This window comes from Lycium barbarum, chromosome 6, assembly GCF_019175385.1.
Source record: "Lycium barbarum isolate Lr01 chromosome 6, ASM1917538v2, whole genome shotgun sequence".
Taxonomy (NCBI): Eukaryota; Viridiplantae; Streptophyta; class Magnoliopsida; order Solanales; family Solanaceae; genus Lycium; species Lycium barbarum.
Window position 1 is genome coordinate 2,393,184 of NC_083342.1, and position 15,545 is coordinate 2,408,728.

General features: G+C 34.8%; 2 protein-coding genes and 1 non-coding gene across 3 annotated transcripts; 1 reads left to right on the plus strand and 2 right to left on the minus strand.

Annotated features, from left to right (window-relative positions):
• The first annotated feature begins 560 nt into the window (after positions 1-560).
• LOC132599456 (protein SMALL AUXIN UP-REGULATED RNA 51-like) lies at positions 561-1,357 on the plus strand. The gene has a single exon (XM_060312831.1). It carries the CDS (start codon positions 738-740, stop codon positions 1,197-1,199), a length of 462 nt encoding a protein of 153 aa, XP_060168814.1. The 5' UTR covers positions 561-737; the 3' UTR covers positions 1,200-1,357.
• Positions 1,358-5,294: 3,937 nt separating this feature from the next.
• Positions 5,295-10,721, minus strand: LOC132600445 (ABC transporter F family member 1). Its single transcript, XM_060313619.1, has 6 exons — positions 10,562-10,721; positions 9,653-9,883; positions 8,275-8,348; positions 7,986-8,196; positions 7,406-7,640; positions 5,295-6,778 (listed from the first exon to the last, which is right to left on the minus strand). The coding sequence occupies exons 2-6, from the start codon at positions 9,881-9,883 to the stop codon at positions 5,721-5,723; spliced, it is 1,809 nt and encodes a 602-aa protein (XP_060169602.1). The 5' UTR covers positions 10,562-10,721; the 3' UTR covers positions 5,295-5,720.
• A 3,084-nt stretch (positions 10,722-13,805) lies between these two features.
• Positions 13,806-13,912, minus strand: LOC132601013 (small nucleolar RNA R71). The gene has a single exon (XR_009567465.1). It is a non-coding gene; the product is annotated as a small nucleolar RNA R71 (small nucleolar RNA).
• Positions 13,913-15,545: the final 1,633 nt, after the last annotated feature.

Genomic DNA, 15,545 nt, shown 5'->3' on the forward strand with positions numbered 1-15,545 from the left:
AGGAAGTCGAAAAATTAGTTTCAATATATAATTGGAAGTATAATTTTGTAGGACCTATAGTTCCAATTGACTGGTTTAAAAGGGACGTTTCATGGGTGAAATGAAAATTCATTCACATGCTTTGGTCTCCCCATATTTACGCCAAAGTCGGTCCAACTATGTCTTCTTTTCGACCTTATCACTAGCTATTCCTTTCTTTTTATAATAGTGGTGTCCAGTCAATCAATTTATGCGAATTTCAACTAATTTTGCAGGGTATCTAATATTTCTTACCAGCAGAAATATCGGATAGTTTTGTACACCAAAGCTTAGACATATGAGAAAAGAATCACCTAGTGTTTTTTTTACGCCTCTATTGAAATTTGAATCTGAGACCTCATGATTCTCAACAAGAGACAAATTTCATCCAAAAACATAAGTTTATGTGAACTCAATAGCTTTTACCTAAACCGTGTGTGTGTATATATAATTTTAATTGTATATTAATTTGAAATTATTGTAAGAATCCATAAACTTTAAATCCCGGATCCACCTTTATTCTAGCACACTTCATTAACGTAAAGTCACACCTTGGGTGCTATTTTTGAGCTATGCCTTCTTGCTCGCGCACTATATAAGCTGGGTGTAACATACTTAAAAGAAGCAAACCAAATTAGAAAACCCTACAAAAAGACCAAAAAAAACAAAACCCCTAGAGTCAAAAAAATCAAAAGAAAAAAAGACATTGTTTTATCAAAATGGCAAGAACCAATGCGAAGAAAAAGATGAACAAGATAGTGAATTTGAAAATTGTGGTGGAAAAGTTACAAAGGAGTCTTTCAATGGTGAGGAGATTGGCACCCGAATTCGATAACAATAAGCATCAGCATAACCAACAAGATCAAAACGACTCCTCGCATAGCGTGCCAGAGGACGTTAAGGAAGGGCATTTTGCTGTGATTGCTGTGGATGAGGATGAATTGAAGAGATTTGTGGTGCCATTGAAATGCTTAACACACCCTTCATTCTTGAAGCTCTTGGAACAAGCTGCTGAGGAGTATGGTTTTGATCATGACGGTGCACTTACAGTGCCATGCAGGCCAAGTAAATTTGAGGGAATTTTGGCTCATGAACAATGGCTTGAAGGGAATAAGATGGATCAATCAAGATTTGATGATAATGGTGTTAATTGGAGTTCAAGTATGGTGAAAAGTTGTTAAAATAATGGAGCAGAGAAAAAAACAAGCTAAGAAAATTTAATTAGCTTAAGTTTGCTTCTTCACTCCCATGAAACTTGGATTAACTAATCTTATTGAGTCTCTATTCAAGTTAAGCGACAGCGTTAATTGGTTTTCTCATCTTATCATCCTAAATTAGATATTCTAAAACTTGAGTATTGTAGCTGGTAGGGCATATTGCAATTTTTCGCCGAAGGTGTGGATCGGGCGAAGCGATTGCAGCGAAGAATTGAGCAGAAACGTAGTGCAATGTCTGTAAACATTGTTAAAAAGATCAATACAATATGACCTAATCGTTCTTGTCGAATCGCTCTATTGTTTGTTCTTGACTGTTAGACGAGGAGCTGGAGAGAGGGATAATAGATCCTCCCTTAGAATGGTAGCTTCTATTTCTTGATTGTTCTTCTTCCAAGGTCCTGAACATGGTTGAGTTGTTGCATGCATTACATGTACATTTCTTTATGTTGTTTTACTAGAGTATATAAGGAAAATTTAATTTCTTATAATTGGAAAGTTCTTAAATAATCAGTAATAAAATTAGTTACTGACTTGAGTGAGTCACTTCATCCTACTTTTACTTTTTTATTTATTTTATTTACTCTTGTTTTCTGCGTAATTGCGTGGTGGAAAATTGACATTGGAGTACAAGAGAAGGAGAAAGAGAGTAAGAACTCTCTAAATTATATAAATGCATTTGATTGGGTCGGATTCAAGCCCTAAAAATGGAAAAACTACTAATTATACTATCTATTAATTGTACTATTCCAAAGCCTAGCAAGTTTTTTCAAAGTGCTTAATAAATGTGTTTCTTCCCCCGGTCCCCACCCCCTCCTCACGTTAATCAATTATGAAATACGCAGTGAGCACATGCAGTTGACAATTCCCAACTTTAAACTTTTTGGTTTGAAGTTTTCAAACTTTAGCTCTTTGGATTTGAAGTTGGAGACTATTAAGCCCGGGGCGGACAGGGGCGGACCCACGTGTTGCCAAGTGGATTCAATTGAACCCACTTGGTCGGTAAATCTACTGTTTATGTAGGGAAAATCATCATCACATTTTAATATATGAAACCTTTTGAATCCACTAGACACAAAGCTTGGCTCTGGCGCAGCGGTCAAGTGGGTTCAAATACACCTTCAGAATGCGGGATCGAACCTCTTTAGACACGCTGCATGTTGTATTTTGTTACTTTTGGCCAATTTTCCTGCTATGCTACAAAGATCAAAGTATTGGCCAACAAAAGTCAGTTAATGTTGATTGGTGGTCAACTAGCTAGCCTTTATATTGTCTTTCTTTTTTTCCAATGTCACCTTTTATATTTTGTTTTCTTACTCAAATTCAATAAAAAATAATTATATAAAATCTATTTTACCTTAAAGAAATTAAAATTTTATAAAATGAATTTTGATACTCTCTTTTATAGTTTTTTTGCTAAAAGATGCAACTATATTTGTTGAAATTATATATAGTTTATTTTAATATAGTTAATCAGTTTATATTAGTTTTTTAGTTTACAACTTTTTTGTATCGTCTTTTGTTCGTAAATAACAAAATTGGTCATTATGAATGAATTTTGTTAAATTACATAGAGTTAATAGATTTTTTAATTCTTGTTGAAGTAAAACTCTTTTAATTAGATAGTTTTTCTTAAAAAAAAAAGTAATAGGTTCTTTGTAATTTTTTTTTCTCAAGTTGTTTTAAAAAAAATTGAGGGTTGAGTTTAAAATAAGTCTATTTTGAGATTACATTATTAACCAAAAAAGGGCGGGGGGGGGGGGGGGGGGGGGGGGGGGATTGTTCTGCTTAAACTATTGGTTATCAATCCTCATTTATTACGTCGTAATTGAACCCGCTTGTGTAAAATCCTGGGTCCGCCACTGGGGGCGGATGTACCAAGAGTCCAGGGTGTTCGGGTAAAGTTGGAGACTATTAAGCCCAGGGGCGGATGTACCAAGAGCCCAGGGTGTTCACCCGAACACCCTGGACAAAAAATTACAGTGTATATTTAGGATAAATTTTATGTGTTTATGTACATATATTAACTTTTGAACACCCTGAACGAGAAAAGGCCATAAATAGTCCCTTATCTATGGGAGTAGGTCTAAAATGGTCCCTTAACTATACACTTACCGGTTTTAGTCCTTTAACTATCCAAAAACTTATCAAATTTGGTCTCCGTTTATTTTTTTATACAAACAGTGTACAAACTCATAAACCTTCGTCAGATTAATCATTAAATCATTCCTCAGGCCTATATTTCTCTCTCCTTGCTTTTTTTTCCTCAAGCTCCTCTTGTTTAGAAAAAAAAAACTGGTAAAAACTGGTAAAAACTGGTAAAAAACTGGTAAAAATCGACAGAAAAAAAATCGATGGAAAAAACCGATGGAAAGACCGACAGACTCTGTCGGCTTTTTCAATAATATTTTTAAATATTTTTTTTTAAGAAAACTGACGGACTGCGTCGATTATTTTTTGCACAAAAATGAGCGAAAAAATATAATTATTTGTTATATTATTTTCTAAAATAAACTGATGGAGTCCGTCAGTTTTTTTTTTATTTTTTATTTTTTATAAAAAATCGACAGAGACGGAGTCCGTCGGTTTTTAGAGCGAAAAAACAGTATAAATTAAATCAATGTAAGTATATGAACAAAAAATATCAGTGGTCTAGTGGTAAAGCCCTTTAATGCCAAGGAACAGCCCTTTAATGCCAAGGAACATAGCCGGGTTTGACTTCAAGTTCCTACATTTCATTCTTTAATTTTCAAAAAAAAAAAAACAACGTGAGACCTTTAGTTTTTTTAATTTTTTTTAACAAAACCGACGGGCTGGGTCGGTTTTAACCGACGCTGTTCGTCGGTTACGAAACGCTAGAGAGAACTTGAGGAAAAAAGTTGATGTTAAAGAATGAACTTAAGGAAAAAGAAGCAGGGAGAGAGAAATATAGGTCTGAAGAATGGTTTAACGATTAATCTCACGAAGATTTATGAGTTTGTACGCTGTTTGTATAAAAAAATAGATGGAGACCAAATTTGATAAGTTTTTGAATAGTTAAAGGACTAAAACCGGTAAGTATATAGTTAAGGGACCATTTTAGACCTACTCCTATAGATAAGGGACTATTTATGACCTTTTCTCCACCTTAAACATATATTACAGTGTATATTTTTAAATAATTGAACCTAAATATAATTGAACCTAAAGTGAGGCTAAGTCTCGGTGGACAGACTAAAGTGATACTTGTGCTGACAAGAGGCAATAAATAACAAGTAGCTAGAATTGTTGAGGTAAGTGTAAGTTGGCAAATTATATTTAGGTTCAATTATTTAAAAATTATTAAATGAGGCCATGTGGTGTGTGTAGGATGATTAACAAATTATATTTAGGTTCAATTATTTAAAAATTATTAAATGAAGCCATGTGGTGTTGAAAATAACGACAATGTCATTAGTCAAGATCAGTTATCTTTAAAATATCTTGTTAAAACTAATTTTCTAAACACAAAAAAAAATTGAAGCGGACGGAGTTAAATTGTCAACTACGAATTTGACCGGATTCTGTAACGCTTCAATTCAAACTCTTTATTTGTCTTAAAATTTCACTAAATACGTACTAAATTATTAATTTAGACTAAAGAACTTTAAAAAATAGAATTCAAGACTCATAAATTTCAAGTTTTGACTCCACATCTGATTTGAAGTAAATAATCTCACCAAATTGAAAGTTTTTTTTTTTTTTTTGTTCCGTCATCAAACTGAAAGTTAAAGTATTAAAGAAGTGAAAAGAAAATTTTGCTTGACACGGACTTAGCACGTGCCTTACAGAACAAGTTCTGGAGTAAAGAGGATATTTCATTATTTTCTTCCTCAGAGAAATTGTTCCCTCAGTTTTACTCCATAGTGTGATGAGCAAGACAATGGCGTAACAACCTCCTATTTTACTTACAGCACGGCTTGACATGACCCACTATTCACATTGCAGTACTATTCACATTGCATTCAATCATTTGTATAGACCATTTTGTGCACACAGCGGGCAAACATAATTTCAACAATTATACTAAAGAAACAGATATACTGGCCTTAAAATGGTTCAAAGAATCCATAATAGCTTTCAGAATCCCAAAATCTGAAGTACAATATAGCAATAATATAGCAATAGAAACAATGATGACATAAACATAAGGGATACGCTACAGTGTATGCTCTCCAAAACCTAAGAGAATATGTAATGAGAGTCAACAAAAATAGTGGACTAAGCCCGAACAATAACAACCAGAGTTCAAACGGTGGGTGACCATGGTTCAATCACTTCCTCTCTCTAGCACCAGGCTCTAGGCATGGTCTTAGCTAACATTACTAGGTCTTACTGGCGATCAAGAACTTTCACTTTCTTCCATTCAGCCCGTGATGGGCCGTGCTGATTTCACCATTGCCCTTGGCACTAAAAAACCAAGCGGAAACAGTGATACCATCACATTCTAATATAACACAATCTCTCACTTTACTCGCCCAATCCGGCCCTTTTCTTCAAATGTTTCTTGAAGTCCATGATGTCACCCTTCCACTGTGTCACAGCCTGGTTTTCACATACCCATATCTCATGGGCAACCTGGTTTATGAGCCTAAAATCGTGACTAACTAGAACCATCCCACCATCCCATGCGTTCAACGCCTCTGCAAGTGAGTCAATCGTCTCAATATCGAGATGGTTAGTAGGCTCATCCAACAGCAGCATGTGAGGGCACCTATAAGCCAACCATGCAAAAATCACCCGACTACGTTGACCATCTGACAAGTTCTTCATAGCCATTACTTGAGCTTTACCTGTGAGGCCAAACCTCCCAATTGCTGCTCTCATCTTCTCCTCTTCATTCCCAGGATACTCTCTCATCATGTATGTCAAAGCTGACACTTCCATGTCTAGCTTCTCAGCCAAGTGCTGGTGGTACTGCGCGATTTTTAGGTGATTATGCCGCTTAACCATGCCATCAGTGGGAAATAAATCTCCTATCATCAGCTTAAGCAGTGTACTCTTTCCAGCTCCATTGGGGCCCACAAGTGCTACCCTCGAGTCGAGATCTACACCAAAATCAAGGTTCTTGTAGATGAGGTTATCAGGAGTGTAGCCAAAAGAGACTTCCGAAAACTGTAGAACTGGAGGAGGAAGTTTGCCAACATCAGTAAACCGGAAAACCAGGACGCTGTCCCTACCGACCTTCTCAGTGAGCCCACCACGCTCCATCTTAGCCAATGTCTTCTCTTTACTCTGTGCTTGACGGGCTAGTTTAGCTGAACCGTGACCAAAGCGAGCAATATATTCCTTCATTCCAGCAATCTGCTCCTGCTCCCACTTGTACTGTTTCATCTGGTTCTCTTCCAGCTCTGAACGGGTTTGCACATATTGGTCGTAGTTTCCTGTATAGAATTTCAACTTCTTGTTTTGCATGTGGATGATATTGGTACAAACACCATTAAGAAAATCCTGCGAGTGTGAAATCACAACCAGAATACGCTCGAAATTTTTCAAGGATTCTTCTAACCACACACAGGCCTCTAGATCTGCATTCAGGAAGAATAAACACATGTCAACCCTAAAAGAGACGTGAATGAACTAATGTTTTCCATCAGTCTAAAAGTAAGCAGACTTTTCCTTTCCAATTTAAATGATTTTTTTTAATAAATTAACACTAAGGAAGCATAAAAACAGTCAGGAGAGCTGCTGAAATCGGACTGCAACGATGCATAAAGGTGTCGACTGGTATCTTTATGTGTAAACTGTGAGAGAACAGAGTGTCTAACCCAAAATCTCAAGAAAATTTGAAGAGTACTGATACTGAGATCTTTATAGACTCCTTTTGATGCCCTTCTATAACCAATATAAGATATTATACGAAACATCACCCTCCCACACATATAACCCGATTATGTGGTTCACACTTGGACGTCATGTGTGTGAAAGTTGGACTAACAACAGATTAGTTCTGATTGGTTGTGACACTATGTGAAAAATCCAAGACTTCATGAACCTCTTTAGATGCCATTTATATTCAATTTAGGACACTACATAACTGATAAATCAACATGTAAGACTGCACATCGTCCATATATATATCTAGCACGAGCAAACCCTAGTAATTTGTGAAAGATCTACTCTACTAGAATTAGAAAAAGGCAAGAGAAGATTACCAAGATGGTTTGTGGGTTCATCAAGCAACAAAATTGTTGGATTCATAAATAGGGCACGCGCAAGAGCAATCCTCATTCTCCAACCACCAGAAAAATCACGTGTTTTCTTTGCTTGCATTTGCTTATCAAATCCAAGACCAAACAAGATCTCAGCAGCACGTTTTTCAGCAGTGGCTGCATCCATAGCTTCTAAACGCTCATAGATCCGTTCAAGTTGCTCTCCGCCGCCAGCGTCCTACAATAAAGATGAAATTAGTCTATTATCCAAAAGGAAAACCAAGATCAAACAACAACATAGCCAATATAATCCCACAAGTGGGGTCAGGGGAGGGTGGGTGTAAACAGACCATACCCCTACCTTTGTGGTGTAGAGAGGTTGTTTCCGATAAGACCATGGGCTCAAGAAAATCATTTTTCAGAACAGTTTTGAAAGAAATGCCACAAAGCTACGATGAAAATAATGAAGAAAGACAAGTACCAACAGTAAAAATAATAAAATAACCAAAGTCAAGAAACAACAGTAGTGATAAAATTGAGAATAGGATAATGCCAGCATAATTTAATGTAAACAGCATCAGACCTGCGCAACCAAAGCTTCAACTTCTCTCTCCAATTGCAACCTCTCTTCATCACAATTAATGACGGCCTCGAGAGAGGACATATCAGAGGCTTCAATCTCCCGGGAAAGATGAAAAATATCCATGTGCTCTGGTATGGGAAGTTCCCGAAGTCCTATAGCAGTAAGAAGAGTAGACTTCCCACAGCCATTCAGTCCCAGCAAACCATAACGTCTGCGAAAATAAGAGGTCAGAACTTGAACATCAGGCAAGCAGAGGTACACAGAAATACAAGAAAATAACAAGTTTTACCTGCCATAGTTGAGCTCCAGTTCAGAATCAACTATGAGATCGTGTCCGTGGAAAGTGACTGTTAAAGATTCTATCTGTAACACAAATAATACCAAAACAAACCAATGATATTCCCAAATGAAAAGGTAGAATGCAAAAGTACTGCATCTTAATCTTCAGCTTCTTTTTTTTTTTTTTGATTAGCGCCGGGTGTCCGAGTCTCTTTGAGCCCCGACTAATCCCAGGGGTGCACAGGCCATCGGCAAGGAGTTTCCCGCAAGTGCACCACGGGTAATTCAGGGTTTCCCCAGTCCAATGGCCATCAGAAATTGTTTGCACCCAGGGGGTTTCGAACTTGAGACCTTCAGCTTCTTCTAAGTTATATGACTTATTACACTTTATAATAAGTACATGCTACAAATGTGTACGCCTCTTGACAACAATATGCAACTTCTTTATGACTGTATTTCTTTTACAGCATGGTGATTAAAACAATGTTGGAATATCACTCAACAAGACCATGGAAAGCCGCCATTAGGATGCAGTGATGGCAAAAAAAATGAAAAAAATATAAGCCTAAGAAATCACGAAATATTTTGAACAGTCAACCACATATAATGAAAAATTTGAGACTATGAAAGGATAAGAACCATAACACTTGATTCCCTATGCATATGCAAGCAAAAACAATATATAGCTCCACATGATCAGACAGATAGGAATGGATCCAAATAGAGAAGAACAATTATTGTAGACTCATATAGCCAACCCAAACTACTTAGGATTTTATATGTAGTTGCTATTATTGTCATATATAAAAATATACAAAAACATTTATCCAAAATAGGCATTTTTCTGGAAAAACATTTACCCAAAATAAGCATTTTTCTGAATCTTAGCAATTTGTTTAACAAAGACACATGTAGTAAAACTTTGAGCAGCAAAATAATATGCAACCAGATACTGAACCCAAAAAAAAAAAGAGCTAATGGTCAAAAACACACCTGAACTATCATTTTTTTCGCGAGTTTCATACCCCAACTATCAGTTGTTCGTTGTTCCTTTTTTCCTAACTGAAGAAGTATCACCATCTATGTATTAAAAACAAACCCCGAGTTTAGGTATACATTAAAACACACCTCGATATTTCCTAAACTCGAGGTGTATTTTAATACACAGGTGCGAAACCGCGAAAAAGTGATAGTTAAAGCGTCTTTTTGACCATTAACCCAAAACAAAACATCAAATATCTAAAAAATCTAACCAATCAAAAATAGCAAAACCCCAACAAGTATCAGAAGCACCTATTAACAACAACAATAGATACAATAACAAACCCAAAACAACAGATATGGAGAAATCACACAGTAAATATCAGATCCAAACACAAAAAACTGACCCGAATATCCCTTGAAAGAGGATGCGAACACAAAACACCCGTACAATTCCGATCAGATATCTTAAGATCCCCTATTCCGTTACTCAAACTATTAACCCCGTTACTTTCCGCTGCTGCCTTGGAAGCCGCCACCGCCGCCTTTGACGATGCAGCAGCACCTTTACCTCCTCTCTTAGCAGCCGCTGCCGCCTTCTTCTGAGCCTCTCTCTTCTTCGCCGCATCTGACCCCATCTACCAAATCAAAAATATACAATTTTGAATCAAAATCAAAATCAAAAAAAAAAAAAAAAAAACACCAACAAACCCAGTGTAATCCCACAAGTAAGGTCTTATTTTTTATTTTATCAACTAGTTTACGAAAGACCTTCATCTACTCAAACTTTATGAAGCACTATTAGATGCAACAAGATACTGAACCAACAAAAATAAAAACAACATCAGATATCTTAAATCTAACCAATCAAAATACAACAACAAGCCCAGTATAATCCCACCATGTGGGGTCTGGGGAGGGTAGAGTATACGCAGACCTAACCCCCACCTTGAAAAGTAGGGCGGCTGTTTCCGAAAAACCAATCAAAATAGCAAATATGAAATAAGCCACAAATATACGATTTCTAATCCCAAAAAAAATAGAATAAACAACAACAACAACAACAATAAACCCGGGTCGGGTCAGGGGAGGGTAGTGTGTACGTACAACCTTAACCCTAAAGAGATTGTTTCCGATAGACCCTCGGATCGATTAAAAATGTAAAGGAGGCAGTAACAAAACAAGCATCAACAATACCAAGATAAAAAAAAAAGGTAAAAACAAACAACAGGTAATAATAGAGATCTAAGAATAATAAGAAAATACAAGACTAGTAAAAAATTGAAATAGAAATAGAATCGGGAAACAATAGATACCTTTAAAATCGATAGATCTACGGTTAGTAATAAGATGTAGCTTCGATTTTTATTTCGTGGGATTAGGGCTGTAGAGAAAAGAGAGGAACGAGGGTTTTTAAAAAGAGGGGAATGAGAACAAGTTGCAAGTAAAGTATATATACGAGGTGTGTGGGAAAGAGAGAGTGCACGTTGACGGTTAAATGGAGGTCCTAAGGATAATCTGAACGGTGATCCTTTCTTCAAGTTGGCATTGGCAATAAAGTGAAATGAAATCTATGACGTCGGTGCTTTTTGATTTCTCAGTTTTTGGTTTGGGCTGACCTAATTTCTTCTAATCTTTTTGGGCTTTACACTTTTGACAAAAAGGAGTCCGTTTGGCCCATTGCTCAACAAGACACTCTAAGGGTCATTTGGTACCTGGTTAGAGTTACGTAGGTATTGAGAATGCATGGATTCGTTCTAAGGGAATCTATAAAATAGTTTATGCAGAGATTAGTTATGAATGGTTTATGAATGGTTTAGTTATTACACCTTCTATCCTGCATAAAATAGCGCATAGACTACCTCATAACTTAGACATGTATTAGTTATAGGAGTTTCTGAATCGCAAACCAAACACCATATTGATTTTACATTTGAATAACTTACCTCGTTACAAGTTACCAAACATGGCACTCCCTCTCGTTCAAAAAGAGTGTCTACTTAGCCATTTGCACACCTGTGATGAGTATAAATTATTCATGTACTTTCATGACTAAAAATATAATATTTTCACAAAATCACATGAATATTATATTCAATTTCCACATATTTCTAACAGAACTTGCAGGAAGAAGAATGACCGGATAACAAGACAACAAGAAAGGAAAGTAGAGAAAGAATAAATTGAAGGAAAGATGACACAAGATCAAAAGCTAGATGCATTTAGCTTCCACTTTGAAGATGTATTTCCACCTCATCTTAGATGCATCTACACCTCATCCTATATGCATTTAGAATTCACTTTGAAGATGCATTTCCACCTCGTCTTAGATGCATCAACACCTCATCCTATATGCATCTAGACTTTCATGTGTATAAATAAGATGACAAAGTTTGCAAGAAATCATCAATCAATCCGGAAGAAACACATCTTGGTTTCTCTCTCTCTTTATTCTAGCTTGTTTTAGAATTTTAATTGTAAAAGTTTCTTTGTTCTCTTTTATATTTTGGGATTGGAATACTCCACTTCATGGAGTAATCTTTTACTGTTGGGATAGTTGAAGAAGCTTGATATATTATTATATTATTTATCTCAATTGTAACACATGTTTGTCCCGAAACGCTTCATATTCATATCTAGTTTGCTAGAATGGTAGAATTCAATTAATTGTTACTATCACCTCTATATACTTTACTCTTAATTATTTATATATTAATTTTGTAATTCTCATAAAGCAAAATTAATATATTATAACTAATGAACAAATATGTAGAGGAAAAGTAATTTTTAGTTATCTACCATTAAAAAAGCATAATATTGCTTTCGTCAGTTTCAATTCTCAAGAAGGAATTGTCGTAGGCAATATTAAAGATCTTAGGTAAAAATAATCTCAAGAGGTTTTTACTATTCTTCGGCACAAATCGGGCAAGATTATTTCGTTTTTCATCTTCACTAGCTATCAATCAATTAATATATATAACATCAAGGAATGTTATTAATTGATGATTTTTAAGTGAACAATATACAACTATATTAGTAATAAGCAATTATTCTTTATGTGAAATACATGTAGAAATTGAGATTGTATTATGATAACAATATCAAGTAAATTCAATGATTCCCAACTCTTTTTAACTTAAAAGTTTTTCGAAAGTTGTTTTTCTTTTGTTTAAGAAGTTTACAAATATAAGACACTACCCTCTTTTCATCAATTTGATTCTCTCACAGGGTAGTCAAATACTACAAGTCTGTAGTTTATATTTTTCAATCTCCGTCGGACGATATCATAAACTATATTAGAATTTGACAGAGTCCGAGCATATAATTCTATACACTTTAGTCTCGTCAAATTTTTGGCTCCGTTGCCAGGAATTGGCACAGATCTACTTTAGATTAAATATTTTATTACTAATTTGAGAACCTATTATTATAATTGTTATTTTTTTTTCCTGCTACTATAATTATTGCTATTATTAGTACTAACGTTTCTAAAATAGTATTATAATTTTTCTTTTCCTTTTTAAGTACTACTTCATAATACTTATTACTAAAAGTCTCTTCAGTACTCTCATATTATTATTATTATATACTACTACGTGTACCTACGGTTTACATATAATAATAACATTATATCTTTTTTTTTAATCATTTGCATTAATAGTCAACCTGTATCATTATTATATTATCAGTATTATTTTTAGTACTCTCCCTTGCAATATCATTGTAAATTTCTTACTATTTTTATCTCTATAAGATTATATTTTTTTTTTGTTAGTTACTAAATATTGCTTAAGTTAATTAAGTCTCTTTATTGTTAGCTTAATTACTAGTAATTTGTTTATAAATTCCCCCCCCCCCCCCAAAAAAAAAGATATATCATCATACTAGTTTAACCATTTGTATTATCTTTGTAATTTTCTTTATTAACTTTTACTACTTTGGAACTAATTTTAGTTTTCTTTACTTTTGTAGTTTCAGATAATTTATGACCCGCTCTTCTAAAAAAGAGTTAGCAAATTATGATGCTGAAATTGAAAGATCTTTACGACTTTGCAGGAAAGAACAGACATCATCTTCTCAAAGCTTAATTTGAGATAGAATGGAGCAACAATTAGGAAATGAAAATAATCCACCAGGAATCCCACCACTTGTTTTAGAAGATCAGTTTGATGAAGTGGCGCCAAGACCAGCAAATAGAATCCTAATAGATTATGCTAGACCAGACCACTTCAACTATGAATCTAGTGTGAGAAATCCACCAGTGGCAGCTAACAATTTTAAAATCAGGACTGGTTTAATTCAAACAATTCAACAATCTTGTACTTTCACCAGTGATCTAAGTGAAGATCTACATAGTCATTTCATAGATTTCTTAAAACTAGTTGAAACTGCAAAATATAACGGAGTATCTCCTGAAGAAATTAAGTTAAGGTTATTTCCTTTTTCTTTGAAATGAGATGCCAAGACTTGGTTACAAAGTCTTCCTCGGGGGTCTATTTCTACATAGGACCAGATGACTCAAAGAAATTAAATAAATATTTTCCCCCTGCTAAAACAACAAAGCTAAGACAAGATATTTCTAATTTCTTGTATACTGACATTGAGTCGGTTTATCAAGCTCGGGAAAGATTAAAAACAATGCTAAGAAAATGTCCACATCATGACATCCCTGAACATATGCAATTGTATATTTTTTTATCACGGGTTAAAACCTTTCTCTAGGAATGTAATAGATGCAGCTGCACGAGGTTCCATTATGGAAAAAACTACAGAAGAAGCATTGGAAATGATGAATGAAATTTCTGAAAATGCCATTCAATGGCCATCTGACCATGTAATCATCAAGAAGACTGCTACTATTAATCAGACATATGTTTTAAATGCACTAACTCAACAAATTGCTTCCTTGGCACACAAGTTTGAATCTTTTCAGGTAAACACACAACAGGTGAACCAATCTGAGGCTTGTGACATGTATGGAGAAAACCATCTAAACCAGGAATGCTGAGCAACCATTCAAAATGATGAACAAGTAAATGCCATAGGATATAAGCCATACACTTTTGGTAGTCCATTGGCACAAAAACATCCAGGCTTCCAATGGAGCAATCGAAATGGTGCTGAAAACTCTCAAAGCCTTCAAAAGCAACAAGTTCAGGGTCCACCTGGATACCAGAATCAAAATCATGGGCAATCAAATTTCAGATCTTACCAACAAGCAATTCCATATCAGCAAAGGCCTCAACAAGCTCATCCAAGTATTGATGACCTTTTGTACAAGTTCATTAAGTCTATTGATGAAAAAATGAAAAGTTAAAATTCAGCTTTAAAGAATCTGGAAATTCAGTTAAGTCAACTCGCAACTCTTGTATCAAAAAAGATTCAAGGTCCCTTACCAGGTAACACGGAGAAAAATGCAAAGGAGCACATTAAGGCCATCGCCTTAAGGTCAGGTAAGAACCTTGATGAGCCATATACAAATGGACATGAAAAGAATCAGCCAGAACAAAAGGTAGACGAAGGTAAAAATGTTGAAACACCCCCTAAACAGTTAGATGAAAATGAAAAGAAAAAAGAAGAAAAAAATATTGAAAAGATGACTCCTCTTCCTGAAGCAATTCCTTTTCCACAAAAAATGAAAAGAGAGAGATGCTTGATAACCAATTTGCAAAGTTTTTGGATATTTTAAAGCAAATTCACATTAATATTCCTTTCATTAATGCTTTATTACAAATGCCTTCATATGCTAAGTTTCTAAAAGAAATTTTATCAAGCAAAAGGAAATTGGAAAAAGTTTATGTGGTAGTACTTACTGAAAAATGCAGTGCTATAATTCAAAATAAGCTACCACAAAAGCTTAGAGACCCAGATAGTTTTACAATTCCTTGTACTTTGGGAGGAGTATTGATGGATATAAACTATTCATGCTATTTTATATACTACTCTCTACAAATGTGCAGTTGCACGTTAATCCAAGACAATCTCAATTATTGTAAAAAATATTATGCGCGAATAAATTTATTTATTTTAGGAGAAATGTGCAAATATACCTCATAATTTTGCGATTTATAGCAGATATATCTCTCGTTAAAAAAAGGTGCAGTATACTCTTTCGTTACACAAACGGTGCAGATATACTTTTTTCGTTGACGGAATTTTATAAAAAATTATTTAGCTTATTTTTAATTAAAAAAATATCACGTTGCCTTTAAAAAAATATACCCTTTTTTAGTAGACATATTTTTTTATAGCGACGTGACAATTATTTTCTAGTGGATCGTCTGGTTCGTTTAAAAAGAT